The sequence below is a fragment of the Castor canadensis genome, chromosome X (assembly GCF_047511655.1).
Source record: "Castor canadensis chromosome X, mCasCan1.hap1v2, whole genome shotgun sequence".
NCBI lineage: Eukaryota > Metazoa > Chordata > Mammalia > Rodentia > Castoridae > Castor > Castor canadensis.
In genome coordinates this window covers 80,164,642-80,187,498 of record NC_133405.1, presented here as the reverse complement: position 1 = coordinate 80,187,498, position 22,857 = coordinate 80,164,642, and the positions used below count along the sequence as shown (strand labels likewise).

Genomic DNA, 22,857 nt, shown 5'->3' with positions numbered 1-22,857 from the left:
ACCACTCTTGGGGATATATCCAAAAGACTGTGACACAGGTTACTCCAGAGGCACCTGCACACCCATGTTTATTGCAGCACTGTTCACAATAGCCAAGTTATGCAAACAGCCAAGATGCTCCACTACTGACAAATGGATCAAGAAAATGTGGTATCTATACACAATGGAATTTTATGCAGCCATGAAAAGGAACGAAATGTTATCATTTGCTGGTAAATGGATGGAATTGGAGAACATGATTCTGAGTGAGGTTAGCCTGGCCCAAAAGACCAAAGATCGTATGTTCTCCCTCATATGCGGACATTAGATCAAGGGTAAACACAACAAGGGGATTGGACTTTGATCACAAGATAAAAGCGAGAACACACAAGGGAGGGGTGAGGATAGGAAAGACATCTAAAAAATTAGCTAGCATTTGTTGCCCTCAACACAGAGTAACTAAAGCAGATACCTTAAAAGCAACTGAGGCCAATAGAAGAAGGGGACCAGGAACTAGAGGAAAGGTTAGATCAAGAAGAATTAACCTAGAAGGTAACACACATGCACAGGAAAAAGGGAAGGGTTGGGGAGAGGGGAGAGAAATGACCCAAACATTGTATGCACATATGAAGAAAAAAAATAATGTACCATTAAATGAAGTGATAACCAAGTTTTCCCTAAGCTTCTTGACTTTACCAGTTCTTTTGCTCAAAATTTAGACAGGACAATTTAATATTTTATAAGGGTGCATCCCACAAGTTGTACTTCCCAAGGAGAAATATGAGTTTTGATAGCTGTAAAGTATTATTAACTAGTTGTCCTGGGGATGCATATTTTGAAACATGGATGGATTAAAATAATAAAAAATCAATTTCTTTCATGCTCAGACAACTAAACCCTTGTATTCTTAAATCATCAAAGCCTTAATTTGAAATTTTTGGACCAACTCAGTTATTTCTCCAGAATGCTTCCATTTCTACTCCACCCATGCTCTGGAACAATTTTCCTGTTCTGTATAACAGGATTTGCCTTGGAAGTATTTTTTTGTAAATCTGGGTTAAAAAAAAACCTCACTGTTTTTTACATCATTATCATCTCATTTATAAACTAATTACTCCAGTCAATACCTCTGTTATTATAGTGTATAATATGCAGGTGTTAATCCCTAGTTATTTTTAAGTTCCCCCTTAGAGATTCTCAGACAATTAGTATATAATGGAAATTAATGATTTTTTTCTCAGTAGTCTCACCACATAAAGGTTTTGAGTCATTAAAAAATTTTAGATCATTCTATTAATGATTAATGGTGTGTTAGAAAGACTTTTCATCACTATGACAAATTAAATGCCTGTGCAAAACTATTTAAGGAAGGAAGGATTTATCATAGCTCCCAGTTTCAGAGATCTCAGTCCATTGATTCTGGGCCTGTGGGGGAGGCAGAACATAATGGTAGCAGAGGCTACTCATTACATGGTAGAAAGGAAGTACAGAGAGACACAGAGACAAGAGATAGTCACCGAAGACACATCCCCAGGTGACCTACTTTCTCCAGCTAGGCCCTACCTCCTAAAGTTTCTAGAACCTTCCCTTTTTGGAGAACACTTCATATCCAAATCATTACAAATGGTTTTAAAATCAACTCTTATATGGTGCCAAAGTCTTCAAAAATATATTTATGCTTTTATATCAAATTTCTATTTAATAATTTTATAATAGGCACTTGGAAATTGCTTTTGCCAGAAAAGTAATGACTCCTTACTTGGGCCCACAAGTTAACTGGAAAGCAACATAAAAATCTTGATATCTCTGCTTCTATTTTGTATGTGTCCTTTGCTCTGAGCCATTTTCTTCTGCAATCATCTTGCAGCTATCTTGGAATTCAGGAAGGACAGGACTGATGGATAACATCTTGTGGAAAGAGTCAAAACTATCCCTCGGCCACCAATAACTTTATTATTGTGACCAGACTCAATCTGACCAATCCTAATGTGATGACCAACCAAACCACACCTGTAATCAGCACTGTTTAATAATTATGCATAGCATTCACCCCCTCTTCTAATTCTTCCTCTATTTAAACCTAAAGCTCACATCTGTACCCCGAAGATGGCCTAAGGTGCTTTTTTGCCTCTTTCCATGGCGTTCTTGTGCCATGTAACAAATCTCCTTTTTCTGCCCTTGACTACTACTTGTCTCTTTATTTAGCATTCTTGGGCAAGTGGTTTCACCCAACATGTTGGGACTCCTGAAGTTGGGCTTCAGGACTAGAACTCCTGTTACAATTTGACAACTCGGCCTTACCCAATTCATTGGCACAATCTCTGGTAGATTGTTAAGGTAGCTATTACAATCTTTGAAAACTGCTTTTGCACTTATCTAACTTGATGTGTAATTTATCAAGTTAGATTTTATGTTCAAGTCTCAGGTCTGTCATTCACCAGCTCTGAAATCTTTGGGAAGTTACTTAAATTTCCTCCCTGTAGAGCAAAAATGGTAATATACCCTTCATAGGGTTTTGTTTGGATCAAATGAATTGTAAGATCAAAGATGCTTAGGAAAGTGACAGGGATAAAATGCCTAAAACATATTTCCTAGTATTTCACTTGATTGACATTGTGGTGACCCTCTGAGAAATCCAGACTTGGTGGGAAGATTCTTTTAAACTGAAAACATTCATATTCAACAGGTGCAAAAAATATCTTTTCTTATGTGCTCAAAACAGAAACTTCTGGAAAGTGAATCTATCATAAATCTCTCAGGGGAGTTTCAGAGCCATGAGTAAGATGGAAAAACACTTACACAAGTATCCCCAAACTTTCTTATCTCACATTTGCTCTCCTAAAAACCCATTTGTCTTTCCTAAAGAAACCTGTTATTTCTTCCTATAAGACCCTTTTCAACCTCTTCCCCTTTCCCTCTACATTAGGTATGTAAGCCTCTAACAATTTAACATGTTAGCTAACTACCATATCTGTAAGAATATACCTTTTTTCTCCTGTTAATCTTTTGTCAGTTTAATTAGCAGCCTCCCATTAACCTAAAATAGTGTAAGATAGTAGAGGAAAAGTTTTTCATCTCTTACAAATTCATGTCCTCTCTAACTCACTTCTTATCCTCTTACCCAAATAAAGCTGAGCACATAAATCTTATTATTCAGAGGAAATAGCTAGAATTCTATACTATTAAGGTATCAATCACAGGTGAGAAAGACAGATAATTCCAAATAAGCAGTGACTCATGAAGTAGACCCTCTCTGAAAAAAATATTGACAGATATACTCTAGTATTATATAATAATTTATGTAACTTCTTATCTGAACATATTGCTGATTACAGGGTAGAAAATTACTGTAGTAATTATAAATGTAAAATGTGTTATATTACTAATGGAATTTGAAGGTATAATGGAGGAGAAGGAGAGAAACATTACATCTTAAGAAGTGGGAAATGAATAAATACTGTCCAAAATTATTATTCAAGAAATAAAACTGTAAGTAAATGTAAAGCTATAAATATAACTAACATGAGCATTAAAAATTAAAAATGGACTGATATCCGTTAGTGAGAAAAAGGACTGAGAGCTAAATTGTTCATTTTCACAGTGGAGAATCAGTGGAATAAGCAGAATTGATATAGATAACCAAGTAATACAGATGTAAGTGCATATTTTAGAGTTAATGAAGTAACCACTGTGGAGGAGGGTCTCATTTGAAGACATGGTAGATGAAGAAATAACAAGGAACAGATAGAATGTGGAGGTGGATCAGGCCCACCAGTGGGATGGGCAGATGGAACAAAGCCAAGCTCACAGTTCCTGCATGCAAAATTCAAACCATGACCTGAGGAAAAGAAAACCAGTCAGTAATGTCCACAAAAAGGGAAATGGACAATCAAAAGTGCCCTAATCCAAGGTATAAAACCCACTCTCAAATCTCCATATTACACTCCCTTGCCTAGCCACCCACCATTTTCTTCCTTTAATGACATCCTAATAACTCTTTGCTTTCTCCTACTCTCTGCCTCAGTAAATTCTTTTACCAATCCTCTGCTCCAAAATCCATGACATAAATGGTTGCCATTATAAGGATTAATGTGGGGAGCCCTGTACCACATATGGGAATTTGGAGAACTTCTTTCTTTCCATATCAGAACCTTTAGTAGTATTCCACTGCGGCGTGAGGACAATTGTGAATCACTGGCCAGGGCAACTCCCTGGTGAGATCCAAAGTTCTCCTCTTTCCCAATGTCTGGAACCCATCACCCTTAGGGATGAAAGACCTAAGACTTACACGAATCTTTGGTAAATGACCTACTTCCCCTGAAATTTGCCGGGCAACTCTCTGGTAAAATTCACAAAAAATCTGGGAAAAGGAGTCTATCTGCCTAAAGTCCACGAATAGCCTGTCTGTCCTCTCCATTTTCAAGTCCCCACTACCAATGCACAGTACAACTGGCAGTGGAAGCTCACCAGGCATGTATGCTGTAGGAGACCCTATCTCTTTGTTTAAACTTTTACTTTAAAATCCTCTCATCGACTGCTCAGACAACATTATTTCTGCCCTCTGGAAGGATGAGTTTTTGCTCTGTGGGAGGAGTTTCGGTGTTAGTGGTGAGTCACCCTTGTCCTTTGTCCCTTCCCTTCTCTGGTCAAGACTGCATATTTTGACTTCACATCCAGGAGTCCTCTCAACCCTGAGAGTGGTACTCTAGGGATTCTCCCATCTTAGCGGGTCACAACCCAATTTTGGAGTTCCTCTGATTCAATGGATCACTCCAGCAGAGCAGGCATCCAGATTTGCTCTCCTGCAGATGTTAGGTCTTTTCTCTTCCTATGGGATGCCTCTAGGAGATTTAGAGCATTGGAAACCCCTCCCCCAACATAGGTCAAGCTGTTTCCATTCCCTCAGACTCATTCCTGGGCTGCATTCTCTGGCACTAGGCTAAATTTGATTCTCAAATACCTAAAAAATAAACAAACAAAGCATTTAATCTTTGTAATGTACTATGGCTGGTTTGCAAACTGCAGGATCAAAAAGTCTGGCCTCAACACAGCATTCTTAATCATAACACCATTTTACGACTTGATCTTTTCTGCCATAATTGCTCCAAATGGTCCACGGTTCCTTATGTTCAGGCCTTCATGTCCCTCTCTCAAGATCTGGATCTCTGGGAGGGATGTTGAATGTGTCTGGCCAGATTCCTTAAAAACAAAGTTTCTCCTGATACGCTAGATGATCCTCAGCTTTCTTTTGTCACATCTCGCCAAACTATATCCTCCACTGCTCTTTCATCCCCTTCTAGCTTTTCATCAGTTTTTTTTAAAGCAGCTCATGATCTGTTTTTATGGAGACCTTCACCATGTTTAAAACTCCACATAAGTCCAATAGCTCCTGTCCTAACTTTCTGATATGCTTCCTGAGGAATTAAATTCCTACCCTTGTTTTCTTTCTACAGGAAACTTCCCAGACAAACTTTACTGTTCCACTCTCTACCCAAGAAAACTTTTCCTCTCGTCAGACTTTTGCTTTCCTTTTTGTGCTGTTGATTAAAGTACAGGCAGATTCAGAAGTCTTCCATTTGTCTTTTTGTTGTTGCTACCAAAGGAGGAAGGATTCTGTTGTTTTAAGCATACACAATACTTGGAATACTTGGGAGATTTATTTTAGAGTGGGAAATTATGCCAAGGACAAAGTCAACATAAGAAACAGACAACAAAAACCAGCAAAAAACCAGCTGCAAGAGCAGGTCCTACAGCTTGGATGCATCCCAGCCATCCCTTCTGTCCTGCTGCTCCCTGGCCTCATGGGTCTGTGTAGCCATGGCACCATCTGCCCTATACGCTGGCATGGTGAGGAGGGGCTGGGGATTTAAATTCATCAAGCAACTTCTCTACCAAAGATACATGCAGATGTGTTAAAGGAGTGCCACCTGGGCATTGGTGGGACACACAAGAACAAACCATTCCATAGGCTGAAAACAAACCACAGAAACAAAATGATGTTGCTTTTTTCTGTAAATGAATCCACATGAAAGGTCCTGTGATTCCAAAATTTTCAGAGTAGAAATGGAGTGACGTGAAATGTCAAAGATCCCATTATTGTAAAGAAAGTACACCTCAAAATATTCTAATTCCACATGTGAACAACAAAATACCAACTTGTTTCCTGTGAAGTGGCAGTTGGCTCCAGCCCTGTACTCTGGAGGACAACCCAGTCTTGTGAGATCCACCTGCATAGGTACTGGATGTTCTGTCCTCACCTGAGGCTCTGTCCCCCAGGAAAGACGGAGAGTTCTTTCTTGTAGTTAAAAGCTGAGCCCACAAGCAGCAACCCAGTGAGCGCTCTGTGGAAGATACCACCTCTGGGACCAGGCTCACCTCCATGGGTTTGTTCAAGTGTGACTTCCATCTTTAGGTTAGGGAATCTTAAGGGCACCTGGGTTTGTGTTTTCTGTGCTGAGAGGTGAAGTCCAACCACAGGGACTTTACCCACTGAGAGGATATGCTCTGCACATGGCTGAGAGGCAACATCTCCTTTTGGCACCACTAAGTTGATGTTTTAAATAAGAAAAGCTCTCATGGCACCAGTTTTGGGTCCCCTTTTCCTTCACTGGTGGTGTGTCCACACTCAGGGCAATGATGATGCTCTCATTGTCTTCTGCTTGAGCCCCAGTTGCTCTGCCTGGTCGCTGTCCTGGTGATTTGTGGACAGAAATGCGTGGGTTGCCAACAGGTGTAGAGACTTGCTGCTGCATTGTTCACCTGGCTGTGTACCACAGCGGGGACTGGTATCGTGTGCTTTGCGTTACAGTTTTTACTGGAAGTTGGTGTTGACCTAGAGGTGTTTGTTGTACTGCGGTGACTGTCTGGACAGGGGTGTCCTGTTACATCTGGACAATCCAACTAGCAGCATCTAGTGTGGCATGGGTAATTGCGGGCACAGACTGTACTTTCACTTTGAGTTCCCTGTGGTCTTCATTCACTTGTGGTTCTACCTTAGGAGAGGCCAGCACCGGCACCTGAGCAACCATGGCTTGTCCAGCAACTGTGTATGTGTTTGCTGGGGCCAGCCCAGCTACACTGGTGACTGATACTGCTGATATCTGGTAGACACGTGAACCATCTGTACGACAGGTGGCTGAGAGGTAGAGGTGGTCACTGAAGTGGCAACAGTGTAGGTGATAGGCTTAATTGCTGGGGGTAGCTGCTGCTGGACAATTATTAAGATGGCTGATTAGAAAGAGGTGACCCTGGTACATTCTGGGCACACCAAGCCTCCTGGATGACAGAGAGTTTGGGCTGTGAGCTGCCAGGCTCAGGATCCAAGGGAGCCCGGTGACTCTTCCCTAGACAGGCTCTCAGGGATCTGGGCACCACTGGAATGAGCAGACAGCACTCCCATGTGGTTGGGAGAAGCTGGGACACACCTAGAGGACAGTGGTCCCAGAGGGGTTCTGAAGCAGGACATACCCTGGGGCTGCCCTTTCCTGACTGCCTGCTTCACCAGTTTGCTTTTGGAGGCAGGGTCTTTCTTCCAGGAGTCTTTTCCTGGTTCTTCCTGGGAACACAGCACTTTGATGAACTAATGGTTCAGAAAGAGATTGTGGCAGGTTGAGTTCTGCCAGCCCTTGTTCGCAGTCCTGTAGTATGGATAATTTTTAGTGACGTGTGTATAAATTCCATGTCGGGTGAGTTGTTTATCAGGAGCCATTGTAATTGCTTGTACTATGAATTGTGCATAGGAATAAGATAGCTATGAATCATCATTTGGACTGTCTCCACCTGAGGCTTCCTTTTCATGTTCTGGCTGCGAGTTGTCGGTCATTAAATTGAGGTCAGATGGCATCATGTGGCCCACTTTGTACCCTGAAGACCCTGCTCCCAGAGGGCTGGATGGGCAGGAGTTTGAAGCACTGATGGTTCCCGTGAGGGAGAGGAGGGGACTGATGAGGTGGGCCACTGTGTCTGCAATGTTGATGGTCAGAGGCGAGATGTGCAGCTGCACAGACTTCACTGGCTACTGGGGCGCCTCCTGCTTCTCCCTCTTCTCACTGGATGGGGCAGTGAAGGTTGCCTTGATGTCTGTGCTTGGAAGCCTGAATATGCACATGCGCAGCAGCTACAGCAGCGGCGCCCTGGGCCTCTGGAACACGCGGTTCTTTCCCAGGCAGCGCAGGTAGAAGCAGTCGCCTGTGTCACGGTGGTGCAGTGTGGGCTCTGGGAAAACCACGCCATAGCCGCCGCCCAGGGGCATGAAGATTTCCAGGTGGCGCGGCGAGGTGAAGCTCCAGTGGCACACGTTCATGTCCACTTAGCCCTGCTACAAGTTGCGCCCTATGGTCACTGAGCGCTTCTTCATGAGGTACTCAAACTGGCCACCCAGCCGCCTGGTGGGGACACGCCGCCGCCGCCCCTGCACCCACAGAGCGCCGCTGCCACCATTGCCTGAAAGGCCTGGTTGATCTACACAGGTGCCACGGCCACCGAAGCCTGGGTGCGCTCGGGTGCGGTCCTGAGCCACACAAGCTGAGCCTTGGCGAGGCTGTTGTCCCTTCCATTTATCTTATCTTGCTCACCAGTCTACCAAAAATTAGAACAAGCCTCCCTAGTTTGGGGAGCCCCTTAAATTGGTTCCACCACTTTCTGCCTATGGGGGCCTAAATCCAAAAAGAAAAAGGAAGGGTGTGAAGGGAAGGGAAGGGAAGAAAATTCCCATTTGTTTTCTATTTTGTGCTTGTGTGTTGTGTGTACATGGCTGTATATTTCCCTCTGAAAGCCCTTTGAAAAAACCCCGTGGTGGCAGATTCAGCAGAAGGGGGCAGGAAAATGCTGCTGCCATGGAGTGGGGGGACCATGCCTCAACCCAGTGGCCATCTCCACAGTGGTCATCTCTGCCATGATGACACTAGGAGGGCAAGCACAAGGTCCATGCCACCTTGTTACCCCTTAGGGAAAACTGCAATTAATCTATGGGTAAAGGGCGAATCTGAGACTACTTACATTAATATTCTTGTTAATATCTGCTATTTTTGTAAGTATGTAAAAGCTGTTGTCCCTTCTAAAAAATTGCTTATCTCAATCAGGTCTAACTAAACTGCAGGCATTCAGGAATTCTCTCTCAGACCCTGGAATAAAGAAAAAAAAGATGACCATTTTAAAACTCAAGTGGCTCTTTTAGCCACCTGAGGGTGTGTAAAAGGGACCTTAAAGATTGGTTGTTTATCTTATTTTTGAAAAAACAATTTTGTCTAAGGTCAAAATCTTGTAAAAATTATTTCAAAATAAAAATTTCTTAAAAGTCAGCAGATAGGCCTGTCTATTGCTAAACTGGTTTTCAGTATTTTAGCCATGGCTATTATACTAAGTCTTTTGGCATTACAGTTTTTATCCTTTTGGAACATTTACAATCAAACTCATGAAAAATGACTCCAGGAAATGCTTATCTGTCAAATGAGTTAGCTTTTTAAGTATTTATGTTGAGTTTTAGTTTATAATTTTTCTTATTAAACTTTGTAACTGTTGTCTGTTGACATTCTGCAGTACTACTTCTAACAATAACAACTTAAATAACATCCTTTTGAGATACTAGGATGTCATTTATAAAACAGACAAAATTAAAATTAATAGACTCCAGGTAAGCACAGCCTAAGAGCCACTTCTAAACCTATTTGCTGCTTAAATTTGGCCAAAAAGGGTCTTATTGGCACTGACTCCTACCTGACCTGTTACTTCCTCTTCTGACGTGAGATCAGACCAGACCAAGACCAAATGGGACGTCCCAGCAACAAGGAAAGACCTACTGAGACAAAGTTTATTCTAGAGACAAACAATTTAAAAAACTGTTGAGACAAGAGGGAAAATTCTCAGGTTCTAAATGAGTCACTTGTGCCAGACCTTTCAAAGCAACTAAAGCTAGGAGGTTGTAAACAAATGGCTCAAAAGCATGGTTACCTAACTCTAAAACCCATTCCTGTCTACTTTAAACTAGGCAGAAGCTAGCCTTTCTATTCCTATAACTTCAGGAAAATCCAGATGCTCCTCCTTATGTGTGAACATTTGCAATCTCTTACAAACTGAAGGGCCTTACATATGTTCACTGCCACCCAAGGGGAAACCTGTGCTATGCTTGGGGAAGACATAGCTTGGTGTTAATAAAGAAGTTTATGAATATCAACCTAACATTCATAAACTAACCTACTAAGAGTCTCAATTTAGAGAATGAATCATCCAAGTGTTCCTTTCTTGGAAAAATACCTGGTCATGGTTATCACATCCTGGCTTCTACCCTTCTTAGGACCTCTTGTATTTGTTTTACTCCTTTTTGCCATTGATCCTTGCTTTATTCATGTTCTAACCAGATTTGTTCCTTCTTGCCTCCAGGACATAAAGTTACAAATGATGTCACAATGTGGGTTCTACCCTCTTCTTCCTGACCCTCCGGTGCCTCTTAACTCCCTGGACCAGGCTTCCCTAACAATTTTATCCTGGTTTTCGGTTAGACCCTGCCATGTCCCTATGGGCTGCTCTATCATTCTCTGCCAGAACAACAAATACATAGGCAGGGACATCTCTACAATCCTATCCAGTTCAAAGCAGTTACAAGCGAGACATTCACCCCACTAAAACCAAGACTTTTTTTCTTTTATCTGTCAGGGGGAAATATGGAGGAAGCCCCCATTTTAAGGAGACATAGCAGAGGAAGGAATACTAAGGAACAGATGGAATGAGGGGATGGATCAGGTACCTGGTAGGAGGCAGATGAAATGCAGAAGTAGAAGCCAAGCTCACAGAGAGGTTCTCATGCACAAAATTCAAACCATGATCTGAGGAAGGTCCACAAGAAGGGAGGTCCACAAGAAGGTCCACAAGAAGGGAGATAGCCAATCAAAAATGGCCTAACCCAAGGTATAAAACTTACTCTTTCAACCCTGTCTCAACACCCTACACTCCTTTATCTAGCCACCCACCATCTTCTTCCCTTTTAATAGTGTCCTAATGGATCTTTGCTATCCCCTACTCTCTGCCTCAGTAAATTCTTTTACCAAACTACAGCTCCAAAATCCATGAAAACCATCAAAACAAGTAAATATTGGTATTGTGTGGCAGTAACTTAAAAAGGCAAAATTGAGCAATTACTAAGAAAAAATTGTTTAACTGAAAAAGTTTTAGTCATAGTAGACATGTCATATACATATATATTTTAAAAAATATATCTAATTTATATATTGTCTGTACAAAACACAGCTCTTACTCCAAAGGGAATAAGAGATAGTTTATTTTGAACCAAGTATGAGTGATCAAGGCCAGGAAACACAGATTCAGGTTACCCTGAATTACATGCTGTACTGTGGAAGAGGTTACATGAACTTTTATAGACACTAAACAAAGGAAAGTCACAAGGATGATATTTCAGATACAAAGGTTGGTTGTAAATGGCTATAAAAAGGGACTAAATGCAGCCCAAAATAATTTCAACTCTTGATTTGCAACATTCTCTCCACAATCATGTTCTAGTCAGTCAATTCATCTGTAGGATGACTTCTTCAGAGAACTTGAATTCACACCATTACACCTAAAAATAATTTTGGCTAGTTCTAAATCATCTCGATCATGTATGTGCAGAGTAATTTAAGTCCTAACTCCTTTGAACACTTGTATACATGATTTTACCAATAAGAAAAGGGTCCTCTAGTTACCAACTGTATACCTAGAGAGTGGTGTGAGATTATAAATATCTATAATTATTTATTTCTATTACCAGTGCTACTAAATCATGTGTAATGCATTAGGACAAGCATTTACCATATTATCTTAATAGCATTTTGCACCTCTGTGAGCATAGATGTAATTTAGTGAGGTAGATGTAACTTACCTAAATGGGACAGAAAATTAACACTATATACAATACTGGAAAGATACTGAACCAAAGAAAGAAATGAACAGGTGAATACCACAGGTCTGGAAAGCAGAAACTGAGGAAGAAATGTGAACAGCTTCAATTTTACCTTAAGGAGGAAACTATAGTTAACTGCCCAGCTTTGTATTAATTTCATCCTAACTTTACAAACCTTCAGGCAATGACTATATTTCCCAGATGCAAGTGCAAAAATTCCAAGGGAGGACTCAAATTGGCTTGAGTCATATAAGCACTTCTGTGACCAGAGACATAACCTCCTCTAAATTCAACATTTCAGGAATGGAAAGGGGAGCAGTTTTTCAAAAGAAAAGGATATTTGACAGAAGGAGGGAAGTGTCCTAGGAATATAAAATACATGCCCATAGGGATAGGTACCGTTACAATTACTTAACTCCACATGCTGTACAGCAGATATGAATATTACCTCTTACTTGACACCATCTGGACCATATAGAAAGATCTTCATATATGTAACAGATTTCTCCAAAGATATGAGATAAGGAACAGTGTACAGTACACCACTAAAAACACAATTGTATATTAGATGTTCCTGTTTTTGAAAGTTCCCTCATATATGTCTGGCTTCACTCTTTTTCCATGTTACTGGCCCCTATTTCTTATGTGTCTCAGCAAGCAAGCAAGCAAGCAATAACTGAAAGCAAAAATAGTAATATGGAAACTAGAGAATAAACTTTTTCTAATAGGTAAACGAATCCAATCCTAATAAAGCTCTTTTTCCAAAACGTTCCCAGGAGTTCAGTTTTCCTTGCCAATAAAATCTCTATATATTTGATAACAAATTCAAAAGAGACAAAAGCATAAAAAGTAAGTCTTTCTCTCACCATTATTTCCCCATCCTCTCCCACAGAGGCAACCACCATTACTAGTGTCTCATGTATCTTTCCAGAAGAGTATAGGATAAATACACCATAAAGTCTTCATGTATGTATGTGTATATGTACATATACACATATATGTATACATATGTATATGGGTTTGAACTTTTGCTGTAATTGGGTGTTTTTTGTTTCTATTTATTTATTTTGTTGTGTTTGGTACTGGGGTTTGAAATCAGGGCTTTGTGCTTGCTAGGCTGGTGCTCTACTGATTAAGCCAAGCCTCCAGACCTTTTGCTCTGGTTATTTTGGAGATAAGGTCTCACTTTTTGCCCTGGCCAGCCTGAACTGCAATCCTATTTTATGCTTCCTGTGTCTTTGGGATAACAAATGTGTGCCATCACGCTCAGCTGTTCTCTTTTGAGATGGGGAGATTGGGTTTCACTAACTAAACTTTTTTTTTTGCCCCAGCTGGCCTGGAACCTCAGACCTTCAAATCTCAGCTTCCCATGTAGCTTGGGGTGACAGGCACATACCACTGATGCCAGCTACTGTTTAAAATGGGGTCTCACTAACTTTTTGCCTGGGCTGGCCTCAAACTGTGATCCTCCTGATCTCAACCTCCCAAGTAGGTAGGATTTCTTTTTTAATTTTTTTCAAAAATGATAGCAAAATATAGGATTCAGCATCTTGCAATTTTCATTTTGTCTTAGAGATTGCTCACTGGTCTATATATAGCTGTCTCATAGTGTTTAAGAACATCTGTTGTACAGATGGACCATGAATTACATAAAGCCCCTCACAAACAGACTTATTTTTTCCATTATTTTGGTGTAACAGTGCTATAGTAATATCCTTAAGCATATGCACAAGTATATCTGTAGCATAAATTCCTATGTGGGTTATCTTATTTATATCAACTAAGACAGATGTTGATTGATATATTTAACAAATATGTATTATCTGCTGTGTACCAGGCACTATTACAGGTACATGGGATACATCAATGATCAAGGATCAAAGATTGGTGGACATCAATAAAGAAAATGTCTCCATTCTCACAGAGTTCAATTTCTAATATGGGAAGACAAGCAATACTATGAATAGCAAATAAATGAATCACATAATGAATTAAAAGGTGATACTTTGCCTGGGTGTGGTGGTGCACGACTATAATTCCATCACTTTGGAAGCTGGGGCTGGCAGATAGAGCATTCAAGGCCAGCTCAGGCTACATAACAGGACTTGTCTGAAAAAAAGTGATGCTTTCTATGAAAGAAAGTCAAAGCTGGGCAAGGGGAAATTGTGAGTATGTGTGTGAGGCACATACACTTTAAAATAGGGTGGTAGGAGTAAGCCTCATTGAGGTTAGTGACGTTTGAGGAATGACTAGAAAGAGATGAAAGATATCCATGACGATATCTAAAGAAGTGCTTTCCAGACACAGGGAACAGTCTAATGTCACATCTTATTTTATTTAACTGTATCTGTTAGACTTTCTCTATTGCTTTTTTCTTCTTATTTACTCTACAGTTTGTATTTTCTGATAATTTGCTAATGTTTTAAATCTTCTGATAAGTCTGTTTGTTACATTTATAACCATGATTTTATTTAATGTTGAATTACTGGTTTCTTCATAAAATACTACTGTCTTTCTACCATGAGTAATGATAGGAAAAATCATTATCCAATTTTAGTTGATTACACTGTTTTCCTTAGGACATAATTTTATACTTATGTGTCTATTACTTAACATCTGAGATATTTTGATCCCTAGCTATAAAAGAAATCCCAACTTTGGTTAGTTGTGTCTATACTGATAGTGTTAGCATTACATTATTTTCTGTTTTACCATCATGTTTCATGTTTTAGTGCTATAGTTATATTATTTTTGTGTTAGCCATGTAGTTAAATTGACTTAATGCTTACCATTGCACTTTTATACTAGATCCTCCAGTCATTTGTTTTGTTTTGTTTTTCTTTTGGCAGTACTGGAGTTTGAACTCAGGGCTTCGTGCTTGCTAGCGTGCTTTACTGCTTGAGCCACACCTCCAGCTCCCTCTATTCATTTCTTTTTCTTTGGCGGTACTGGGGTTTGAACCCAGGGCTTCATACTTGCTAGGCAGGTGCTCTGAGCCACTCTGCCAGCCCTATTTTTGTGTTGGGTATTTTCAGGATAGGGTCTCATAAACTGTTTGTCTAGGCTGGCTTCAAACCTTGATCCTCCTGCTTTCTGCCTCCTGAGTAGCTAGGACTCCTGGGATGATCCACCAGTACCTGGCTTCCATTCACTTTTTGGTGACCTAAAGTTTATGCTTCTTCTGGAAAGCCTCAAGAGACCTCTACTTTTCAAGTTCTTCTCCTTTTTTTTGGCAGCACTGGGGCTCGAACTCAGGGCCTCCCACTTGCCAGACGCAGGTGTTCTTACCACTTGAGCTACCCTGCAAAAACCCAGCCAAAGTTCTCGCATGTTCAAAAAATGTGTGGAGTGAGAGGGGGGAAGGGTCAATGGAGGAGATGAAGGTGAGGGAATATAGTTGATGGGCTTCATATACATACATGAAATAGAATGATGAAACCTCTTGCAAACTGCTTTAAGTGGGGTGGGGAGGGGGGAGATGGTGGGGGCAAACTTACCAATGTACAATGTAAAGCTATCTGGAAATGTCACAATGAATCCCCCTTGTACAATGCATATATCCTAATAAATTGGGAAAAATACATTTCAAAGCAAAAAAAAATGTGGAAAAACTGTTTGAAAAATATAATACTTTTTGGGTGCTGGGAGAAGGCAAAGGATTAATTAAACATGTTGAGTAGTCTCAAACCTTGGTTTGTGCCTACACTGGGAGTGATCAAGTTATATTCTATTAACCATATTTCTCATTGAATCCCTGGCTAATCAATGATATGAATCCTGTTTCTGATTTTCCATTCAGCCTTTGTAGAGCTTGCAAATGCCTTGGAGATTAAAAAAAGGAATTCATATGAAAAGTTTTAATATTTAAAAAAGCAGACCATTTGTTAACTTTATTATGTAAATCAGAAAATGATAAGCAAGTTAAAATAATGGTTAGATTGTGCTTCCATACATTAGAATGCTGCATGATTATTAATAATTTTTAAATTATACTAACACAGAAAAATACTAATGCCATGATGGTAAGTTTATTTTTAAGCAGGATAAAAAATTGTATGCTTGCTAGTAATTAAAGTGAGGTTGCGGTAGTAGTCTTTGGTATTATAATTAATTCTGTCTTGCTACAGCCTCTCCTGTTATATTTATTACTTTTTATAAAAAGGAGACAACTAAGGGCTGGTAGAGTGACTCTAGACAACTGCCACTTTTTTAATAATAAAAAATACCACACAGGTTAATACTTGCAAAGCACTCTGAACATTGTTTTGCATAGAAAGATAGTAAAACATGTGTTTGTTGAATAAAATAATAATTAATTAATTCATGTGCTATATGCATTTTGACAATGAAGGAACATGATTAAAGGTTATAATAGGCATGGAATGGAGTACTGATGTTTTGCAAAATCCATCAAAACTATCAAACCAGAATTTCTATAGCCTCTAACCAAGAAATGCTCTCCATCTGTGATAAGGTTTGCCATTTCATCCTCTGCTTTTCAGATATCTCACCTATTCCCTCAGTTCCACTTCCCTCTTCTCTGTTTTCTCCCCTTCTTTCTTTCTCCTTTACAGACCTCACTTGGACCTCTCCCTGGTCAGGGTCTAACAGGGATCTGGCCCCACCAATCCCTCTCCAACCCATTCTATTAATCCTCTCCCCTCTGGTCAGTCAGGCCTTTCACTAACACCTGAAGTTCCCACATCTCCATCTCCTTTCTTCCAAGGACCCTACCTTTGCCAAGTCATTTGTTTTCTTTCCTCCCCTTCCTGTTCTCTTCTCCTTTGTCACGTCACCACACCTGTCAACTACTCCATGCTCTCCCTCTTTATACTATTCCTAAAGGTGGCAGTCAGGGCCTCAAGATTTTCATAGAATCCAGGTAGTCTTACCTTCATTTGGCCCTTTCCACTATGACATTCGTATATACACACATAAATAGTATTTACATCTATGTTGGTATAAAAGAAATATAATCTGTGCTAGATTCATTATACAATATACATATTATATTCATTTTTCTTCTGATTTTAAAAGAAATTGAAATAATTTTATGAGTTCTGAAAAGTAAAGTAGATCCTAGGCACAGTGCATACAATGCCCAATGGATGAATCTGACCTGAAACCTCCCAACCAAATCCATTTGACAAAAGGCCATATTTGTCACTCCAATACCATGTAAACACAATGCTTAACACTTGTATTAACTTTATTGTGGGATGAACAAACATGGGAAAATAAAGTTTAACCAATGATGTCAGGTTTACAAGAACAATGAGAACATTCCAGAAATGAAAATGGATACTTTTAACCCCACTTAGAAGGATGTAGTACAATTTATGGCAGGCCACAAAAAATGGTTTTAATAATAACTCACTGGTAAGCAATAGTGCAACTAGATTTTGAGTAGACCACTTTATCACATAACATACAGGAGCCTATAAACAAGGCAACAGTTATTAACATTAGATATGGATTTGCTGCAAATGTTTATTCTTATACTATTAGCAGTTTCTCAAATTATAAATCAAGGGTAATGAATAAGTATAATGCTGAATTTCTATAACAAAGAGATAAAGGCACAGCTAGCACAGCAGCAAAGCTCATTCACCTTAAGAGGGCTGGGGAAAGGAGGCTATCTCATTTTATATTTTTCAAGAATAAAAAATGCCCAACATATAGATCTCAGTTACAGGTTGTTCATAGCTGGGGACTAATAGCAACCCAATAAAAGCCATGGATTCGCCATAGTAAGGTTTTTACATAGAGAATTCACCGCCTTCTACATTTCTTAACAAAGTTTACACCACTGGAGTGCTAGGAGAGATGCACTGTTTAATATATATGGACATAGTTTTATATTGAGACTACCAAGAAGAGACACACATATTAAGATTGCAAGCAACTTATGGCTATGTTTTGATTATTGTTAATGCCACTTGTTAAACAGAGGGCCCACATACCCCAACCATTCTGCTTCAGCGATCGACGTCTTCTGGCTGGGAGCCTCGGTCTCGGACTTTAGCACCATCAACAGCCGCCACCCAGTTCTCCTGAGCGTCTGTGTTAGAAGCTGGGTTATTACATTCCCTGACCATCCCCTCTTGCTCAGCCTCAAGGGCTTCACCTGTGAAGTATAACACAGCTCTTGGGATGACAAAGGTACGCAAGGTGTGAGCAATGAAGACATCTTCCTCATCCTCATCAGCATTCAGGCCCCACCGGAGAGCACTGAAGAAGTTGAAGAAGGACTCTCGAGGAAGTTCCTGCGTGGTGGTACGCACCAGTCCCCAAACCCTGTGCCTCTGCTTCTTCAGGACCGTTTGCACAGTGACGTTCTTTCCCTCCTTCCAGTCTATCTTGCAGCCAATGCAATGCTCCACCGCAGAGCCCCTAAAGGGGTGGGGGTCCGAGTAATCAAGCTTAGACTTGAGTAGGTATGTTTTGGTCAGCACCTCATTCGTGAAGTAGTCGTTAGGCTCAAAGTGAAATTCCAGAGTGAAGGCGAGCGGCTCATTGGGTTTTGAAAACTTCACTTTCACGTCTAGCAAGAGCTTCAAAATGGGCTCGTCGTATTTTTTAATTAGGTGGGTGACCTCCTGAACGTTCTTTAAAACTCTGAGCCAAAAATCAGGGATCCCTTTAGGATCCTCTTTGTCCTCGTCTATATTATGTCCCTCCATTCCTCCATACTCCCCAAACACCTTTTGGACTTCTTCTAAATCCTTCCCACACTGCTCCTCCAAGTCCTCATACTCCAGATTCTCCTCCGGACACTGCATCTGAGCCTCTGAGTCATCTGCCACCTCATTACAGTCCGCGACCTTGGACTTCACCTCACATTCCTCTTTCGTGGGCTCGTACAATGCATTGATGATCTGCCGTCTCTTCTCCAATAATGGCCCATAGATCCCCGCAAACCTCCTCTCGATGGAATGAAATTCCCTTAGGTACTTGGCCTCCAGGCCAGCGGATTTGGCTTGAAGCTTTTTGAGAGCGTACACTCGGTACTTAACCGCCAGAGGAAGAGGCAGGCTCTCCATAAAGTCCGCGTCTAAGGGGTGCCCCATCAAAACCTGCGGGGAGGATGCAGCGGCCACAGCACCCAATAACGGGCCCTCTTCACCCGCTGCGCCCTGTTGCCCGAGTCCTTCCATCATTAGCTTTTTGGCAGGAAAAGACTCACCGAAGCGAAGGAATCAGGTTGGCGTGGGTGGGTGGCAGGTACCCGCGAGGGCTTAGACGGAGGGAGAAGCGGTGGCGGCTGAGGGCAAAGCCGCTCGGAGACGAAGGAAGCAGCCAAGGGCCCGGCGGGTGCTACGCCGCAGCAGGCCTAAGGCTGAGGCTGGAGCGTGAACGAAAGACCTTTCTCACTAGCTGCCGTGGCAAAAGGAGGAGGTGCCCCACGCAGATTGCGCAGAAGATGACCCCGTAATCTCGTTTTGCTTCACCGCTCACCCTGTTGGCTGAGTAGCTGTGATTGACAAACCCTCGTCCAATAGGTGACGAGATCCAGTACATCTCTAGCGCCACCCACCTTCCTGGCGGTTACAGGCTCTATGAATTTCTAGACCCCGAGGTGTTCGCCGAGGAAAACCCAGTGGGGGAGGAGCAGATTGAACGTGCTGCGGTAACTGTAAAACAAGAGCAAAGAAAGGGGACCTGGGGAATTTTAGAAGCCAGAAACTCTAAGCTTTAATAAAACTCAAAAGCCTTATTAACTTCACATACACAAACAAAAGAGAAGGGAGAGGGAAACGCCAAAATATTAAGAGTAAAGATCTTTAGGTGATGGGAATTTTCTGGAATTTAAAAATTTTTCTAATTGGCTTTTCAAAATTTTGGGGAAGGGTATGCATTCTTTTTAGGTTGCATCAACCCTAGTATTATCTTTCTGGAGAGAAGTGGGAAGAGATGGAATGGGGTGGGGGAAAAGAAGACCTATGGTGATTCACGTCCTTATTATCAATATCCCAGAATACTGCTGTAGAACTGCCAATTGCCCTTTGTCCATGCTGACCCCTTTGGCGTCAAAATAGAAGGATGCTCAAATGTGATATTATTGAAAAGCAAAACATTTGCCTCGAAATTCTGAAAAGGTTATAAATATTTAATGATCTAGAGCCAGAGAGAAGGTTAAAAACATGATAATGTGTTCAAAAGATGGCTTACTACTTGACATTGCAAATTCCTTAAGGTAAGGAAAATGGGACTGATTTTTGTGTGTGTCACATTTCAATATAGATCATATATAATTAAAGATATTAATTTTAAAGTTTTTAAAAAAATTTAACAGTTCACTGTTTGGGATTGGGGTCATAGAAATATTCATGGAGTGTTACTGTATTACCTTCCAGAATTTTAGATGTATGTGGATAGGTTTTAGTTTTAGAAAATTATAAATATAACATTGGTTCAATGCTTCTTGCTTTACCTCACAGCCTTCCTTTTAGATGATAGGTTTCTAGGGACTTGTGATTGGTGATTTTATATTGGATGTGGTACCTGTGCCACTTTCTGCACATCCAGATTTCCACTCAATCATCTTGATGACAATGAGGAAGCGGGGGAGGGAAGAGGAGAAGAAATGAGATTAGAAGAAGAAAGAGGGCAAGGACATGAGTCTTCCCGTTGGGCTAAAAGGCCCATGTTAGGGAGTCACAAATTTGGTAGGTCCTGGAGGCTGTCTTGTATAGAAGATGGAGCAAAGAGCTTAAGTAGAATATGAAGAAAAGATACTGTTTTCTTTAATGAGTATCAATTAATACTTAACTACTCCTATTGTGCGTGTATATGCTTGATTTAAACACCTTTTTATTTAAAATAGAATGAAAGCAGAAGGCTCAAATAATATGTAAAGTGTCAATCAAGGTTCAGGTTCAAGTGTTAGTTCCATATTTTCATAGTTGAGTCCTGCATTGCTTTGTGTTCTCTTCATTTTTTAAAAAGAACTACAATTATAAAGTCTCTTTTCCTTTTCTGATAATAAATATAATACATACTTATTTTAGAAAATTTGGAAAAAGTTGAAATTATAGTAGATAATGGAAACCACTGGCAATCTAACCATTATGAGATAACTAATGTGAAGAGATCAGTGCCCTCCTTTGTTTTCTTCTTTGTATGCACAACAAATAGACATTTTAAAAAACAGATCATAGAACAATGGCTCTATGATTTTCCCTCTTCTATCATGAGTATCTTTCTATTTCAAAAGTAGTTTTCTGAATGATGACTTAAGTAATTTATTGTTTAAATTGTTTAGTAAGAGTAATTTAGTAAAAATAATTTAGCATTTTACTAATAATCTAGTAAAATGATAATTTAGTAATAATAAATTGGTAAAAATAAAGAATAGATTCATTCATGAGACTTTAAATTTATAAATTTCTCTTTATAGGCACAAGCAGTCTTAAACCAAAGGGAAATACCTGGTTACATTAAATGAAATTAAACATTGCTAAGGAGAAGTAAGCAATAATACTAGGATTCACCTGTTCCCTGACCTGCTGTTTGGTTGTGAATTCTGTTCTTGTTATATATGAAGTTGAACCCAATCACTCTCTCCATTGTAACAGTCTCAACAAATATTGCAATTGTGTTGAATAAAGTCTTTCTATTTTAACAATTATCAGAATAATTTCAACTTTTTTGGTGGCACTGGGGTTTGAACTCAGAGCCTCACACTTGCTAGGTAGTTGCTCTACCACTTAAGCCACTCCACAAGCCCTTTTTGTTTGTGTTGAATATTTTTCAAGATAGCGTCTCACAAACTATTTGCCTGGGCTGGCTTTGAATGGTGATCCTCCTGATCTCTGCTTCCTGAGTAGCTAGGATTACAGGGGTGAGCTACTGGCACCCTGCAGAATAATTTCAACCTGAGGTTGGGGGAGAGAGTGGGGGTCGGGGGAGGGGAGATGGCCCAAGCAATGTATACACATATGAATAAATGTATAAGCAATTAACAAAAAATATAAAAAATTAAATACTACAAAGCCAATAGTTCCTATTCTGGAGCTGTGGAATTTGGGATCTTTTTCTTTTGTGCATTTTTCAGTATTTTCTAACTATTAGTTTTACAAGTCACATTCATGAGTTGTATAATTAGAAACCATAAATGCATAAGTGAATGACTGAGGGGAAAAGAAAGAAGTCCCATCCAGTTTTGTCAGTAGTAAACAATTCAACAGTGCTGAGGGTGTAGCTAAGTGCTAGGGCTTCCCTAGCATGCTAGAGGCCCTGGTATCAATCCCCAGCACTGCAAGAAACAAGCAAAAAATCACCTCCCTTCAGAAGGAACCCAACTCACCATAGAGATTCAAGTAGGAGTTGGGTCATAGGAAAAGCTGATTTGCTATTTTTAGTGTTTTCTGTCCACCAGTAGGTCCTACTTAGCTTACATTTTTTTCTTTGACTATATGGCTTGCATGCTACTGGCATTTCAAAACACTTACCTGTCATCATCTAATTTCTAATAAGCAAGTGGGCTAAGTATTTTGACCTCTATCAGCCTAGAAATATGTTACTGTATTACTGGAAGTTCTCCAGAGAAGTAGAATCAATAAAAAAATATATAGATCTGTATGTAGATCTAGATAAATATATAAAATATGTATTGCCCATCACAGAGACAAAGGAAAAACTATGCATTTGTACTGTTTTTGTAATTATATAGTTATCTTTACCATTGTTCTTTATTTTTTTCATGCACTTTGAGAAACAAAAATGGTTTTCAGAGGATTAAAAAGACTAAGGCTCATACTGTTATGTGCTGGTGTCGAGGGTTCTTGCCTTCATAGGGCAGAGAACTGGCTCATGAGGCAGCTGAATGATGAGCCAAAGCTGGTATATAAAGCAGGGTTTATTAAAGAGAAAAGAAAGGCTACAGATAGAGAAGCACAGCAGAACCTGGAAGCCAGTAGCTCACTGTTGAGGTGAAAGCTGGGGATTTTATGGACGTTCTAACTCTGGGTTAGGTGGGTTTTTCT

The 22,857-nt window shown here is 40.2% G+C and overlaps 1 protein-coding gene and 1 pseudogene across 1 annotated transcript; both read right to left on the bottom strand.

Annotated features, from left to right (window-relative positions):
- Positions 1-6,461: 6,461 nt before the first annotated feature.
- On the bottom strand, positions 6,462-12,774 carry LOC109688345 (forkhead box protein K2 pseudogene; annotated as a pseudogene).
- A 4,286-nt stretch (positions 12,775-17,060) lies between these two features.
- Positions 17,061-19,266, bottom strand: LOC109688346 (nucleosome assembly protein 1-like 2). Its single transcript, XM_020166661.2, has one exon. The coding sequence runs from the start codon at positions 19,027-19,029 to the stop codon at positions 17,848-17,850; it is 1,182 nt and encodes a 393-aa protein (XP_020022250.2). The 5' UTR covers positions 19,030-19,266; the 3' UTR covers positions 17,061-17,847.
- Positions 19,267-22,857: the final 3,591 nt, after the last annotated feature.